Here is a 14,420-nt window from a genome sequence, read left to right on the forward strand (position 1 = left end):
GACTTTAGTCCTCTCCTCCAAGCACGGGGCATAGCCTACCCAGGCACAGAGTGCCTCTCAGGTTTTCAGCTGGCTAACAAATCCATCCCATTTCATCCTCCTGCTGTTACGAGAGGGTGGCTGTACTCCTTTGGCCACCAGATTGCCTTTCAAAGGGAAACAGTGCTTGTGAGCCATAAAAACAATTGGTGCACAAATTCTAGAAACGGTATTTTGTTTCCTATTTTGAGCCTATAAAGTAGGGGAAAATCTATGGATGACACTTGTTTTGTAAATAGCAGTAACTGGGGCAGGGCTGGAGTGATGGGAGAGAATCATGCATCTGCAGTGGCGTGGTTTTTGTTTTGTTTTGTGTTTTCTTTAAAAAAACATAGACAAGTATCTCCCTGCCCTCTCTGCTGTCCTCTACTGCTTTTCTAGAATCATGTTTAATTCAGAAACATGTTTTTTCCTTGTGTGGTAGCATAAAAGGGCTGCAGGTGACTCTGGAGAAGCTTTTGAACTCCAGTGGCTGGGTGGGGAGAGGCTGTGTCTGTCTCTATATACTTCTCTATTCAGCAGAGAGTGATCGAATAGGTATTTTTAAAAGCCCAATAAATGGGAGTGTTAGTGCTTCGGCTTTTTTTAAATCAGCAGATTAAAAAAAAGTTCTGAGTTCTTTGGATTTCTCTTTTAATGTTGATTCTGTCTTGTTTAAAGTTGGCAGAGATTTTCAGGTCCATATGCTAACTAAATTGCGGTGGCATTTATCCTTTGGAGGCTTGTCTTTTCCTACTTCTGCCTGAATCCCTCCTCCCTCTTTTCTTCAGACACTAATTACCTGAAGGGACATATCATGCCAGTGTGGGAGCTTTAAAGAGTGTGATGGGAGATGGAAACAAATTGCAGATGATGAGCTGCTTGTGGACCTGAGATCGCCCAGCTGCTCCTCCTGCACTGTAGCAGGCACTGATAAGTGCTGCAGGCATAGACCCAAGCTGGGGATTGACTCAGTCTGTGGTCCCCTGCACAGAACACTCTTGTTTGCAGAAATAACCATCCATCTTCCCAGTTTTATTGCTATCTCATGGCCTATCTTTTTAGATGAAATGGTACACTTCATCCTGTTTCTTTCCTGTACATAAAAAGTAAAATTCAGAACATAAACATATCAAAAAGAAGATTTTTCCTCAGTAAAACATAGCAAAACATATGCTCACGCATCCCCCATATGCCATTGAATGTATATACCTTAACCTTATTAAGGTTAAATTCATGAAGTCAGTAATGGTTTCATGTATTCATTCCAAATTTCTCTCTTAAGCAAAATTTTAAGCAGGATAACCAAAATGACCAGTTTAATTAAGTGGCAGCATTTTTCATGCCTTGGCTTATACCTTCGGCTGTTATCTTTCCTTAATATTAGGAAAAAATTAGCTATTTCAGCTCAAGTGACTCTTTGTATCAGCAATGCCATACTAAATATGTTCAGAGTGTATCCTCCCTGTATTCCAGCTGGAAGAGCAGCTTTCAAAACTCAAGTATGCAGAGCTTTCATTGCAGCTCAGACCTTATAATAATTGTACCTTACAAAACTCGGAAGGACTCACTCAGTCTGTTTATGTGGGCTTTATTGTTTGTTTTATTTAATAAGTAAATATCTGTTTCCACAGAAAAAAACTGAGGTCCTGGTGTGTCTCCATTGCAGTTTCTATTTTGACTGCAGTGTGGTGCAACCATTGGTTTGCTAACATGAGTCCCAGTACAGCACAGGAGAGGCGTAGGTGGCTGGGTGTGATTAGCAGCGTGGCCAAGCTTTACAGCCCATTTTTTAATCTCTGCTACTGCATCATTAGAGCAGCTGAAGGTTTTTCTGCCTAAAAGGCTATTTGGACATCTCTGCTGCAGTAGCTGGGATATCACTCTTCACCGAATCTGTGCTCTGCTCAGCAAAACCTTTGACATGTTTGCACTTGTATATAAGTGTGTACCTGTTGTATGTCCAATGCTTGAAGCAGACTTTTTTTGTCTTTTTTTTCCTCCTTGTAGGCGGTTTGTGAGACATTGGAAGCCCAGAAGCCCACTTTTTTTTTCCCTCCTTGTAGGCAGTTTGTGAGACATTGGAAGCCCAGAAGCCCAGGGTAGATAAACTTGCTGAAGAAACAAAGGCTTTGGGGAAACATGCTTCTCCTGATATAAAGAAGGTCTACACACAAGAGTTCAAGCATGTGCAGGGACACTGGGACAAGTTAAAGCTCAAGATTTCCAAAGATGTTAAAATGCTGGAGGAAATTACATCCAAGTTGAGAATATTTGAGGTAAAATGAAAGGGTTTTTTTCTGTTACATAACTCGGTTGTTTTAAAGCCCTTTATTTCTCTGTGTTCCTGCAGGAGTCCAGGTGATACTGATTGAGAAGGGAAATGTTGATGGGCCGCTAGTCTGGCAGGGGCTGGAAGCATATGTAGTGTATTTGTAGCAGGGTAGCAGAGGACTCCTAACATTCCAGGAAGTTATTTTATCTTCTAATGTAATTATTCTAATAGAATAATACTTTTCATTTAAAATTGGCATTGTTCTTCTTCTTTCAATACCAGAATCAAAGGTTATGCCAAAGCGAAGGGTATGTCAGCTGTGCTGTTGAAGGCTTGATCTCACCCGGGGCTGAGTGCCCTCTCTTGCAGTTGGTGTCATACACCCAGTGCCTTACTAATTTGACATCTAAAATTGAAATTCCATACCTGCTATACAGACAACTTGCTCCTTTACATGGCACTTCCATCAATAGTCATAAAGAAGTATTACAGCCTGTTAAAAGAGGAAGTAAAGAAAATGCTCAGGTATAGTGAGTTTTCCAGTTCCAAAAGATGGCCTCTGAAGTGTCAGGAAAGAGAGTTAAAGAATTAAGATTATCAGCACTCTTACATTTTTTTTTATCTATCTATATGTATACATATACACAGATGAAATCTTGCATGACAGAAAATCATGCATTTTAAATGTTTTAAATGCTTTGAAATCAAAGGGACTAAAAGCAAGGGTATTTAAAGGGTATTTAGATATTTAACCCATTGATAAAGAAGGGAGAGATAAGTGTTTAAGTAATTTAGAAAAGGTTGACGTGGTATTTACTCGTTAGGTGGGTTTCTTTGTGTTTACTTTAAGTTCCTTCTCTAGACTATTTATATTCCTCTGAGGAGAGGAAAAAAATAATAAAAAATGAATATATAATGATTTAGTCCATGCAATATTATTGTGACCTAAAAGTTAAATAGGTAGTAACCATTCTTCAGTATCAGCTTGAAAGTATAAGCTGATCGGAGCAGTAGAAAAGCCCAAATATAGTGCCTTTTTTTCCCTAGAGTAATGTTTAACTATACTTTAAGTAAGTCTCATATTATTTTCATTTTCATATTATATTTTAAACTTCAAAAAGCAAGAAGGTGCTTTGAGAGATTCCTGTCTTTTGGTATGAAGGCACTTGTGCATTAGCTAACAGAAATCTATATTTTCACATGCATTAAACATATTTTAATGTGTGGAATTTTAAAAAATTGTTTCCTTTTAACAGACTGTGTATCATGCAATTTATCAACATAAGCAAATTGCTGCATGCACCCGCTTCAGAACATGCCATCAATTTTCCCCAAAAGTTTCTTTCCATCTTGCTCTCCCCTCCCTCTGAAGCAGAAAACTGTTCTTTTATTTGATAGTGAATTCAAACTTCAAACTAACTGTGGGGGGTTTTTATTTGTATATTTTAAGCCAGACAGGGTCTTTAATGATTACTCATAAGAAGTTATAGTAGGAGTAGTCATAGAAAGAGTAACAGATTGTAACTAAGTTAAGAGCAGAGTGCACACCTGTGCTTCCATGAGAAGTTTTAGTTGGGGAAAAAGCCTGGAGGGAAAAACTTGTTCATAACGTGTTATTCACTAATTATTCACTTCAGGACTTCACCTGCTCCTAGCTCTGTGTGTGTGGTGTGTGTGTATGAATAACATGGTTATGGTAGTCGACTCTAGGCTAATGAACTTGTAAATGGAAGCCAAAACCCATCCTATAAATAGGAGGAGGAATTGCAGGTTTTCAGGGGAAAAATGTGTATTTCTTCTATGTAACACTTTTGTGTAATACTGTTAGGTTGTATTACCCGAAGCATAAAGATAAAAGCTGCCCCTGCCCCACTCCCCCTTAAAAAACATGTTCAGGAATATGTACATCTATATTTGAAAGAGTTTTTGCTTTTAATCTGTTGCCTTCAAAAACCCATATCCATAGCTTCTGTAGCTACTTGCGGCAGCCTGTGGGATGATGTGGAGCTTTGGAGGAGCTGATGCTGCTGGTTAGCAGCAGCTGACTGCCCAAAGTGATCCTAGTACGGGACCCTAAAAGAAATTAACTTCTAAGGCTTAGCCAAGCCCTTGGTGATTATTTTCCAGCAACCACCTCCTCTAATTTTTCTCCTGGTTTTGACCTACTGTGTCTCATTCTCTTCCCTTTCCTCTCTTTCTGGTTATACTCTTAGTTATTTAGCACGACAGAATAAATATTCTGCATGTAAGCCTGCCTCAACGTTCTTTGTGCAACAACTTTCTATTAGTCTTGCTCTTCAATGATTGCCTTGTTTGCCTTTCCAGTTGCCTTGATTATCTGTAGCTACACTGAGCAAGACCTACTTATCAGTTTTAGCAGTGTTTTTTTTTCTTGAGTGGTCTGTACATGCACCTACTTTCCTAAATCACAGCTTTAACTGGGTGAAGAATGGCTCCTGAAAACTGAAATTCTCTCATGTTTAACTGAGAGTACACCTTTGCAGTATTAACATGGCAGGTTTTTATCAATTTTATCAAGTTTATATCAATTACTCAGTTTTTTTTCAGCCAAAGGTGAAGTGCACTGTTCTCCACAGCTATCCAAAGTGATGTTGGTACCACCATATATATGAATTGCAAACTGATGAAAGATGTGGATTTTTATGCCTGTGGGAGCTTTGAAGAGCTATGGAGAGCAGAGCATTGAAGCTGTGTGCTGTTTTGTAGATCTGAGAAAAATTTTGTCCCAAGTGATAAGTTAAAACTTTCTTGTTACCTTAACAAGAAGTATAGGAACTGAAAAAGAAATTAAAGCAGAAGAAACAGTAGAAGTAATTATTAAATAATTGAAAATGGAAGAAATATGTAGTAGTGCTATCTGTAGAAATATGGGGTTTACAGAGAGGGTGTTTTTTTGTGAACTGGATTTTTAAGTACCCAGTTCCTGTGTTTTCTAAATAAATAAAGCTGTCAGTGGATGAACAGTCATCTATTTATATTCTCTGATTTTTCCTTTTGAAGGAGTGGTCCTAATCTATACAGAGATTTTTGTAGTTCAGGACTGTATTAATAAAAATGAGAATGTGAAGCAAGTTGAATAAAATAGTTGTGGATGGCATTGGACAGATGAGGATGGAACTTGCACTGCAGGTGCTATTGATATGGGAGAACTGGGTATATGGTCTTGTGTCAGTACTGGAGATGTGATACCAGAGACACAAGATTAGTTTGAATGGCTGGGCACTATCTTCTTGGTTAAGAGAGGAGATGAAGCATCTAACTATGAAAGGAAAAAAAAAATTAAGTGGGGAAGAAAAAAAAAAAAAAGTAAGTGAATGGCAACCCTTGGAGAACATATGGTCATATGCGACTACACACAAGTCTTGGTTTATTTATAATGTTTCTTTTTTTCCTAATTCACGTTTAAAAAATGGCATTTCCCAAAACAGCACTCCTCACATTTAGGTTTTTGAAAAGAAACTGAATGTAAGTATCCTCATTTTAGCAGTGAGCAGACAGGCGAGCAGTGCTTAAAATGTCCTTGTTAGTCTGATGTGCAAGTGGCAGATCTGCCTGTGGGTCCTGCTGCTCAGGTGGCCCTTATGTGATTTGTGATGTGACAGAGGCTCCCCCAAGCTGACACGTGCATTAGAGACATGAGATGTGTTTTACTGTGAGACTGTTCTAGTCGTGTGAAGGGAAAAGTAGACAAAAATTGTTTTATCAGTTTTGCATCTTGTATTTTCTAGAAGAAGATGTCTGTATCTTGTATTCTCTGTTATCATACCTCTAAGAATGTGTGGATTGCTGTGTCTTTGATTATGTATCACCTTCAGTTCTTTTAAATCTACTGCATGGCTGTACATCATGTGGGTTTTCTAGGAGTGAACAAGTTAAAATTCAGCACATTTGATCTTGTTCCTGACTGGAATAAATTTTTGAAACTGATCTGATGTTTTAGTTCATGTCTAAAAATTGTGAGCTCTTGTACATCAACAAACTACACTGGATATTTGACCATTGGTAATTATTTACCTGTGCAGTGCAGGAGCATTTACTTCATTAAACTTCTGTAGACTTGGCTTGTGATTCAGCAAGTTATTTAAATGTGTGCCTAACTTTGTGAGTAATCCCATTTAATTCACTTCAGCTACTTATGTAAGTAGCTTACTGTAAGCAAGCTAAATTAGGTATATGCTGAAATGCTTGGTCAAATGGCAGCCTTTATAAATATGTTTTATTGTGGTGTTGTGGTGTTGTTTCACTGTTAAGCCTCCTGAGGTCTTTTTTTTTTTTTTTTTTTTTTTGGAAAATGATTTTCAGGCTAATCAGCTGCAGGAAATTCCCCCTAAAATGGAAAAGGAATGAAGAAAATGTCATGACTTTGACCTCTAATGGTAGCATTGCCTAAAAATAAATATGATCTTAGTATAATGGGTTTTCATTAGTGCAGACTTTTTTTTTTTTTGAGAAGCAGTGTATAATGTATTGATCTTGAAAGAAGTGTTATTGGAAGGTTTTTAAGGGATCGAAGTGTTTGCTTTCTTCCGCAGTGACATGCAGAGTAGGTGGTGAAGCTGATGAGCTTTGACTTGGCTTCTCATTAACAGTGCTCTGTCATGATGATTGTGTCAGAATGAAAAGATGCCATCTATTAAAAAACCCAACCAAACAGTCCAAAAATATTGATTAAAAAATGTCCAACTATATATTATTTAAAAAGTATTACATAACTGAGTTGGACCACGACAAGGAAAAACTTTCTTCCTGCTTTAAGTTTGTGGTGGTTTTGTTTGTAAGGGTGATTTTGAACATCTACAATTTGCATGTGAAGGAGGTGATGACCCTCATGTCTCCCTTCCCACCTACTTTGTTGCAGGGTATAAGGCAACTGCCAAATTTTAGGCCAGATAACTCTGAAATTGTGTATGTTTTTGTTTTTTTTTTTTTCCTGCCCTGTGGGTTGTTCTAGTGAGTACAGTAGCTGCTATTGGCCCCAAATAGCTAGATATTTTTTTGGTAGTTAGTCTAATCCTCTGTGGTATTTTCCGTTTATGCCTGTGTTTCTCTGTAATGTGAATGGCTTTCCCAGCATAGCTTCTACCTTTCAAGTATGTTTAGCATTACCTCCTCCTCTCCCTTCTCCCTAAATATATATTCCTATAGAGCCTTCTCTTTTCCTTGGAGTGCAATATGTTTCTTGAACAACTCTGGTGGAAGCAGTCATACATGGATTCTGTTGTCAGGAAAAGGCTATCCCCAGCCTTCAGCTGGGTCCCTCATGTGAAGGGTGACCACATACTTCTCAAAGCTGTGCTTGCCTCCTTACTTGATCCTGTGTTTCTGTGCAACAGCCTGGAGCAGTGCAGTGTCAATGAAATCACGCTGTGGCATGGATGTAAGAGAATCACTGTTATGAATTTAATTTTCATATAAATTTGAGAACGGAGGAATTGGGAGGAAAAAAACCCAACCTCAAACCAAAACGAAGACAAAGATTGTCTGATTTAAAATCAAGGCATTGCTAGCAGCTTGTAGAATATTCTTTTAACACTGCTAGAAGTTGTTGAAATGCAACAGCCATATGCTCTTCATCACTGCATTGTATCAGTTCTTCATTATTATGTTTGATTTAGACTGATTCAAAAGTTGTTCAGAAGTGGATGGATGGTGTGAAAGACTTCTTAATGACAGAGAAGGCTGTTCAAGGGGATACTGAAGGACTTCAAAGACAACTTGACCAGTGCACAGTGAGTTTTGTTCTTTCAAGGAATCTTTTGAAATCAATGATGACCTGCATTTCTTCTGTATTATTTTGCTTCTATTATGAAATATTGTCCATGGCATATTCTATAAAGCTGGCCACAAAAATTGTCTTATCTTTCTTCAGGGTACATTTCAATTGGTTCCTTGTGTGTAGCCATAACACTTTGTACTTTTCAAAGGTCCTCACCATATTTACAAGTACTCATCTACAAGTTGACATTAGTTCCTCTGAAAATGTTTATATATTTCTCTTAATTTTGTGATTAGGGAATTGAATCAGTGAGTGAAAAGTGCTTTCTGCATTAAACTTCCAAGGGCAATAGAAATAACAAGCAAATAACTGATGAAACTCTTAGGATTTTAGGAGTTGTGCATGCCTTACAAGTAAGGTTCCTTCCTAGCTAGTGGCACATAGTGATCACAAATAGGTAGAATTTCATCTTATAGCAAGTAATTGCAGTTTACCTTCTAATGGTTGTTTCTGGGAGAATAAGAATCTGAAGTATGCTAGAAACATCAGGGTAAGTAGTGCACATAATCTTCAAAATTGCGTTGTTCCAGTGTTGGCATGTGAGAATGTTTGCACTGTCTTTGGCAAGCTGTATTTTGGTTTTTAGTTGAGCAGTTTCTGATGTTTTGGGCCACTGAAGGATTGTTTTAAACAGTCTGGTATTGAATACAGCATCACTCTGCTTTTTTTTTTTTAAGTTTCTCTCGAATAATTAAAAATTAAAAACTTACTGGTATCCTATAAATTATGTAATGTCTTGCTGAAGAAGAACATTCATTTTCTCTGATGTGTGCTCAGATGTTTGTCAATGAAATGGAGAAGATTGAACCATCACTGAAAGAGATGAAAGAAATAGAGTCTGCTTTAAGAGCTCAGCCTATCACAGGCATAAATACTTGGGCAAAATCTCGGCTAGTAGACTGCCAGACTCAATGGGAGAAACTGAGCAAACAGGTGAGTTCTCCATGTATTGCTAGTGCTTGCTCCTTACTGCAGGTGTTTGTTCGATTGGGTGGCAGTGGCAGGATGGCCAAGAGGTGAAGCAGAAAGACAGTGGGATGAGTACATTTTACTTGTTCTGCTGTCAAAGTGGCTGAAATTAATCTTGACCCAGTGAATCCTTCAGAAGTGCAAATATGTTAGGGGGTATCTGTGCAACAGTTGTTTTGTTTGAATACATGCACTTCTCGGTACGTAAGGGTTCGCTGTGCTCCTTCCAGTTTAATTGTTTGCAACTAAAGATTAATTTGTTCACTTTCCCTCATGATCCTGTTTCTGGGATGGGTGGAAGGAGGGTCTGACCTTTTTGTTCTGTTGTTACTGAAATCTGGAATATTCTTCTGGCCTGTGTAATTTCTGCCTGCTTCCAAGCAGCTTTGAAAAATAAATGGCTATAAATAGACTACCACTTCAGTCTGGTGTATCTGGTTGTTTCTTTTGGGAAAGATCTGTGTTGGAGAACCTTGCTGTTGATACAGAATCCAGATTGCCTGGGCTGTGGAAAGAAGTGAGGTTTTAGTGCTCTGTATAAAGATTTATCTAACTATATGATACTTGTGATCAGACTTTTTCCAGGGATTTTTTTTTTATGTGACTTTTTCCAGGGATTCTTACCAGTTTACGTGCAATGAGGGGAAAAAAATGGTAATTTTTCTCCTTCCGTCACCTATAGATCTTGTTGATCTGCTTAAAAGAGATCATGAGTTTGTGTGTGTGTAAAAGTCTTTTGTTAATGAAAAAGTCCTGAAAGTGTTTTGATAGTAAAATGTTTTAACAAAGACTTATGTTTTTTCACATCTACAAGGACATTTAAGTAACAAAACTGCTGTTTCTTTCTCCACCTCGGATTCTAGATCATTAGTCAGAAAAATCGCCTGTCTGAAAGTCAGGAAAAAGCTGTAAATCTGAAGAAGGATTTGGCAGAGATGCAAGAATGGATGACCCAGGCTGAAGAAGAATATTTGGAGAAAGATTTTGAATACAAGTCCCCTGAAGAGCTAGAGAATGCAGTGGAGGAAATGAAGGTCAGGAATACCAGGTCATTGTAGAGATCTGATTAAAGAGAAACAGAACTTAGTGGCTTTGGGGTTTGACCTTTTGTGGAGTTATTATCTACGTGGAAAGGAGCTCAGGTCATGACAAGATTAGTGGTATTTTTCAGCTTTGTTTGTGGAATTTTTGTTTTTAAAGCACAAACTATAAAAGCAGATGTTCTGTTTGGCCACGAGGGGTAGAGATTTCATAATGAATAGCAGCTTGCCCAGTTGTTGAGCCAGGCTTGCTACGTATAGTATATTAAATACTAAGAATATGGAAACTTACCGCAGGAGACGAAACTTCAGAAAGAAAGAAAAGGTGATGTTATACCTCTCTAAATTAGTGGTTTAACTAAAACACATTCTTCTGTTTCTAGCTGCTGGGCTTCAGGTTTTTGTCCCCTAGACATAGTAACTCCACATGTAGAAGAGCAGTTTAAAACAGTTCTGTTGTAAGGTTATCTTGTGTTCCTCATCTGTTGCACACAGTGATGCTGGTGTCCGCTTCTCTAATTGTGAGACTGGTGGACAAAAAATGGAGGAGGAGCAGCTATTTTTGTCTCATTATAAATTACTTACTGAATAGATAATTTTCTTGGATGTATGTACAGAGTAAACAATAATTCTCTCTGCTTTTAAATCTGACAGTTCAGGCACATCTTCACAAATGTTTTGACTTTTATGCATGTTATTTAAATGAGTATGCCCTACACCGTTACTTGGAGCATAAAAAAAAAGGATTTTTTTCTCCCTTACAAGTACTTTGACAAATCTATTTGAAGTTCTGAATTGTTCTTTTTGGAAGGGACTTTCTGAATCAGTCTCTAACAAGTGTTTTAATATATTCATGTCCTTTGAAACCATTTGAGATCACACAGTCTGACAGCCTGCTGAACAGAAGCCAAGAAATGGAAGAACCTTCTTTTCATTGGCAAATCTGACAGACTTTGAGCACATTTACCTTTTCAAATCCAGATTATATTCTGTACTTTTAAATTTGGCAGATATGTCAGCGAGCCATTAAGCTTACTGTAGAACTTGCTTATCCTCTTACATTTGCAGTAAGAATACTATGCTGGGCCTACTTTTAGGACTTGGAAAGAACACTCTATATCTGATGAGAAGCATTTTTGCTTAAGGTTTTGAAAAACTTTTGAGCTTGCCTAATTCTGTTCTCATTTGAACAGAGAGTAGAAGTCCTGCTACATTTGAAGGAGTAGATTTAAGATGAGGCTGGGTGATTTTTGATAATCCTGCCATAAAATATATTTCCCAGAATTTTCCATTTTTTGCCCTTCCATTAACTGGAGCTTTTTTTTATTGCCTCACATTTAGAAGACATCTTGAACAATATGTGCAACAATAATGCTGTCATGTACTAAATTCTACCATAAAGTGCAGTGCCTTTATATATCAGAGGTACTTCAATTTCATAAAACTGCCCTTGAAACCTGAATAGAGAGAGAGAGATGGACAGAGCCTGCTTCTGGAGCCCTCTAGTTGTCTCAACAGAGGCAGGCTTGGACTAGTCTTTATGATCTGTCTTCAAGCTATCCTCCTTCCTGAAATGTGGGTTGGACAAAATTCAACAACTGATAGTATGATTTCTCCAGGCTTGTGTGGTGGGACTTGTACTGTGCTTACCCTGTATATTTGGTACCAAGTTCCTCTCAGTGCAGCAGGATTAAAGGAATTCTTCTGGCTGTCTTTTTTGCATGTTCTCCATGCACACTCAGCTGTGGGAGAGGTCCCAACTTTGTAGTTGTAGTTGCATGTGTCCTGGGTAGTCACATCATCTTTCCTGGATAACTTTGGGAGATGGTTACTGGGCTCTGTGTCTCAGAACTTCTGTAAATTCACCCTACCTTTATCTCCCTGATATACTTATTTTTAGCAAACCTGTTTTTTTTTTTCCTGGTACATTTCTTTTTCATATCTGTATGCTAGTGAATATAAATAACACTGAACTTAATCTTTTTTGCTTTGAGTCATGAATTTTTAATGAACAAACTGTAAATGCTAAATATGTCTGTATGTTTAATAAAATAGGGTTTTTCAATGCTTACTAGAACAATTTGAATTCCATGCAAGTTAGTGGCATATTTTGTTGTGCTCAGACCCAAGATTACTTTGGCAGCAAGACTTCCAAGGTTAAACAGCTGATCTTTGGTTTGAGTGCTGACCATATGGCAATTAAGGGCTGATCATGTAATCATCTCTTTGGGCAGAGAGCGAAGGAGGATGTGTTGCAGAAAGAGGTGCGGGTGAAGATTCTCAAAGACAACATCAAGATGTTGGCCACCAAAGTGCCGTCTAGTGGTCAGGACCTGGCAACCGAGCTGAATGTTGTGCTGGAGAACTACCAGCTACTGTGCAATCGGATCCGGGGGAAATGCCACACCTTGGAGGTAAGAAAGACAGCTCTCAGCTTAGTGAATTAGAGGCAGGTGGCAGAAGAGGAATGGAGAAGGACACTGAAAATGTCCAGTTTTTTTTCACTGAATCTAGTAGCTTCGGCATAAACCGTTTGCTGTGGCTCCTTTCCAAGATTTCTTTCACTTGAGATGACATCATTGGCATCCATGAAACACTATCTAACTTTGCTTTTTTTTATTGTAATCAACACCTGTGCAAATAAGTAACTTTGTCTCACATCTCTCTTATGTGTCCGTGTTTCTTCCAAAATGACAAAAAGAGACTTCTACAAGATTAAAGGTTGAAATATGACAATAATTAGAACAGGTCAATTATAGTTTGGGGTAGGTTGTGTATATCCTGCCTTTCAAGAGGAGTTGATGGATTTTGTTACATTCTTAAATCAGTGTAAGCATCTGGATGTCAGTAATAATTTCAGCATGTGTTCAGAGACTCCTATGTGTATTTTGCATATTTGTTTTTATCTTACTGCTATATTTGCAGGTTTTTGTGCCTACAACTTCCTGTGCCATGGCAGGGTTTTGAATATTTACTACTTGCCTATTCTACATGAATGTCTCAGAAACATAACTTCTTTAAGCTGTTCATAGGGTATATGAGCTCTGCCTGGCATTCCAGGCTAATTTGTGTTTTTTCTGCTGCTCCTAGGAGGTGTGGTCCTGTTGGATCGAGCTGCTTCAGTATCTTGATTTAGAAACAGCTTGGCTAAACAATCTGGAAGAAAGGGTGCAAATGACAGAAAATCTGCCTGATAAGTTGGATGCTGTCAATGATGCTCTTGAGGTATTGTAGTCATGCTGTCGGATTGGTAACTTTTCAGAAAATTAAGTTCTATACTTCAGTAGAATAGTGAAATGCGTGTTAAATATTCTGATTCTTCAGGTTAAATTAACTCATTACTCTGGATTTGGCATGGATATTTGTAAGATCCTCCACTAAAAGCTGAATTTTGCTGTACATAATTGTGCTGTACTTGGTACCATGATAAAATTGTGTGCTGTCTCCTGTCCTGTGTAAATTACTTAATTCCTTTCAGCACTATAGTATGAAATGATGTGAATAGGCAAGAAGCGCTGTGAAGTTCAATTATCTAAAGCAAAATGGCCACTGTATTTGCCTTGTGCCATCATAGATTAAGCCATAACTAATTCATTCTTTTAGAGCACTCTCAAGGCATTTGAAGTGTAAAACTTCTGTGCGTGTGGCCAGATTTCCACCTCTGAAGATGTAGTATCGTTCAGTGTCTTGACCTTTAAAACTCTCTCTTCTAATTAGTCCCTGGAATCAGTCCTGCGTCATCCAGCTGATAATCGAACCCAGATTCGTGAACTTGGGCAGACATTGATTGATGGAGGGATTCTTGATGATATCATCAGTGAAAAATTGGAGGCTTTCAATGCCCGCTATGAGGAATTGAGTCACTTGGTAAGAATTTGGGGCAGGGTTGAAGTAGACTGGGTTTTTCAGCTCAGTGGTCTGAAATGATTCCTGTTAGACAGCTGAATTCATAGATGCAGGACTGCAATACAGGAAAAGAGGAAAAACCTTCACAATTTTGTCAGCTGTTTTCAATTTGGAATGATACCCTAAGAGCAAGATATTTTTGTTTTTCTTTTTCCTGACTTGAATCATGGCTTTTTGTTTTGCATGTTGCACACCCTTGCACTGTGGGGACCCCTTGGTATTTTCCCAGGTAATTTTGACAAAAAAGCAATTCCAGTCTCAAAGGGCATGGTTCAATAACTGAGGTTAATATTCCCGTCCTAGTGCCATAAATACTGGCAAGCTGGTCACCAGCTGCAAAAGTCAGGAACACGAGTAAGTGACGTTTTCACACTTTGAAATGGCTAGGAAGAAGTCGAACAAAAGGAAAACATTC

The 14,420-nt window shown here is 38.2% G+C and overlaps 1 protein-coding gene across 3 annotated transcripts in view; it reads left to right on the forward strand.

Moving 5' to 3' along the window:
* UTRN (utrophin) overlaps window positions 1–14,420 on the forward strand; it is a 379,666-nt gene that overhangs the window by 112,051 nt on the left and 253,195 nt on the right. For all 3 annotated transcript variants that reach the window (XM_014950829.1, XM_014950828.1, XM_014950830.1), the window contains exons 22-28: window positions 2,085–2,297; window positions 7,930–8,043; window positions 8,868–9,023; window positions 9,923–10,093; window positions 12,334–12,513; window positions 13,190–13,324; window positions 13,817–13,966. In XM_014950829.1, coding sequence (XP_014806315.1) covers window positions 2,085–2,297; window positions 7,930–8,043; window positions 8,868–9,023; window positions 9,923–10,093; window positions 12,334–12,513; window positions 13,190–13,324; window positions 13,817–13,966 — 1,119 coding nt within the window. The remainder of the gene's footprint in view (window positions 1–2,084; window positions 2,298–7,929; window positions 8,044–8,867; window positions 9,024–9,922; window positions 10,094–12,333; window positions 12,514–13,189; window positions 13,325–13,816; window positions 13,967–14,420) is intronic.

This window comes from Calidris pugnax, unplaced genomic scaffold (genome assembly GCF_001431845.1).
Source record: "Calidris pugnax isolate Ruff unplaced genomic scaffold, ASM143184v1 scaffold24, whole genome shotgun sequence".
In the NCBI taxonomy this organism is placed as follows: domain Eukaryota; kingdom Metazoa; phylum Chordata; class Aves; order Charadriiformes; family Scolopacidae; genus Calidris; species Calidris pugnax.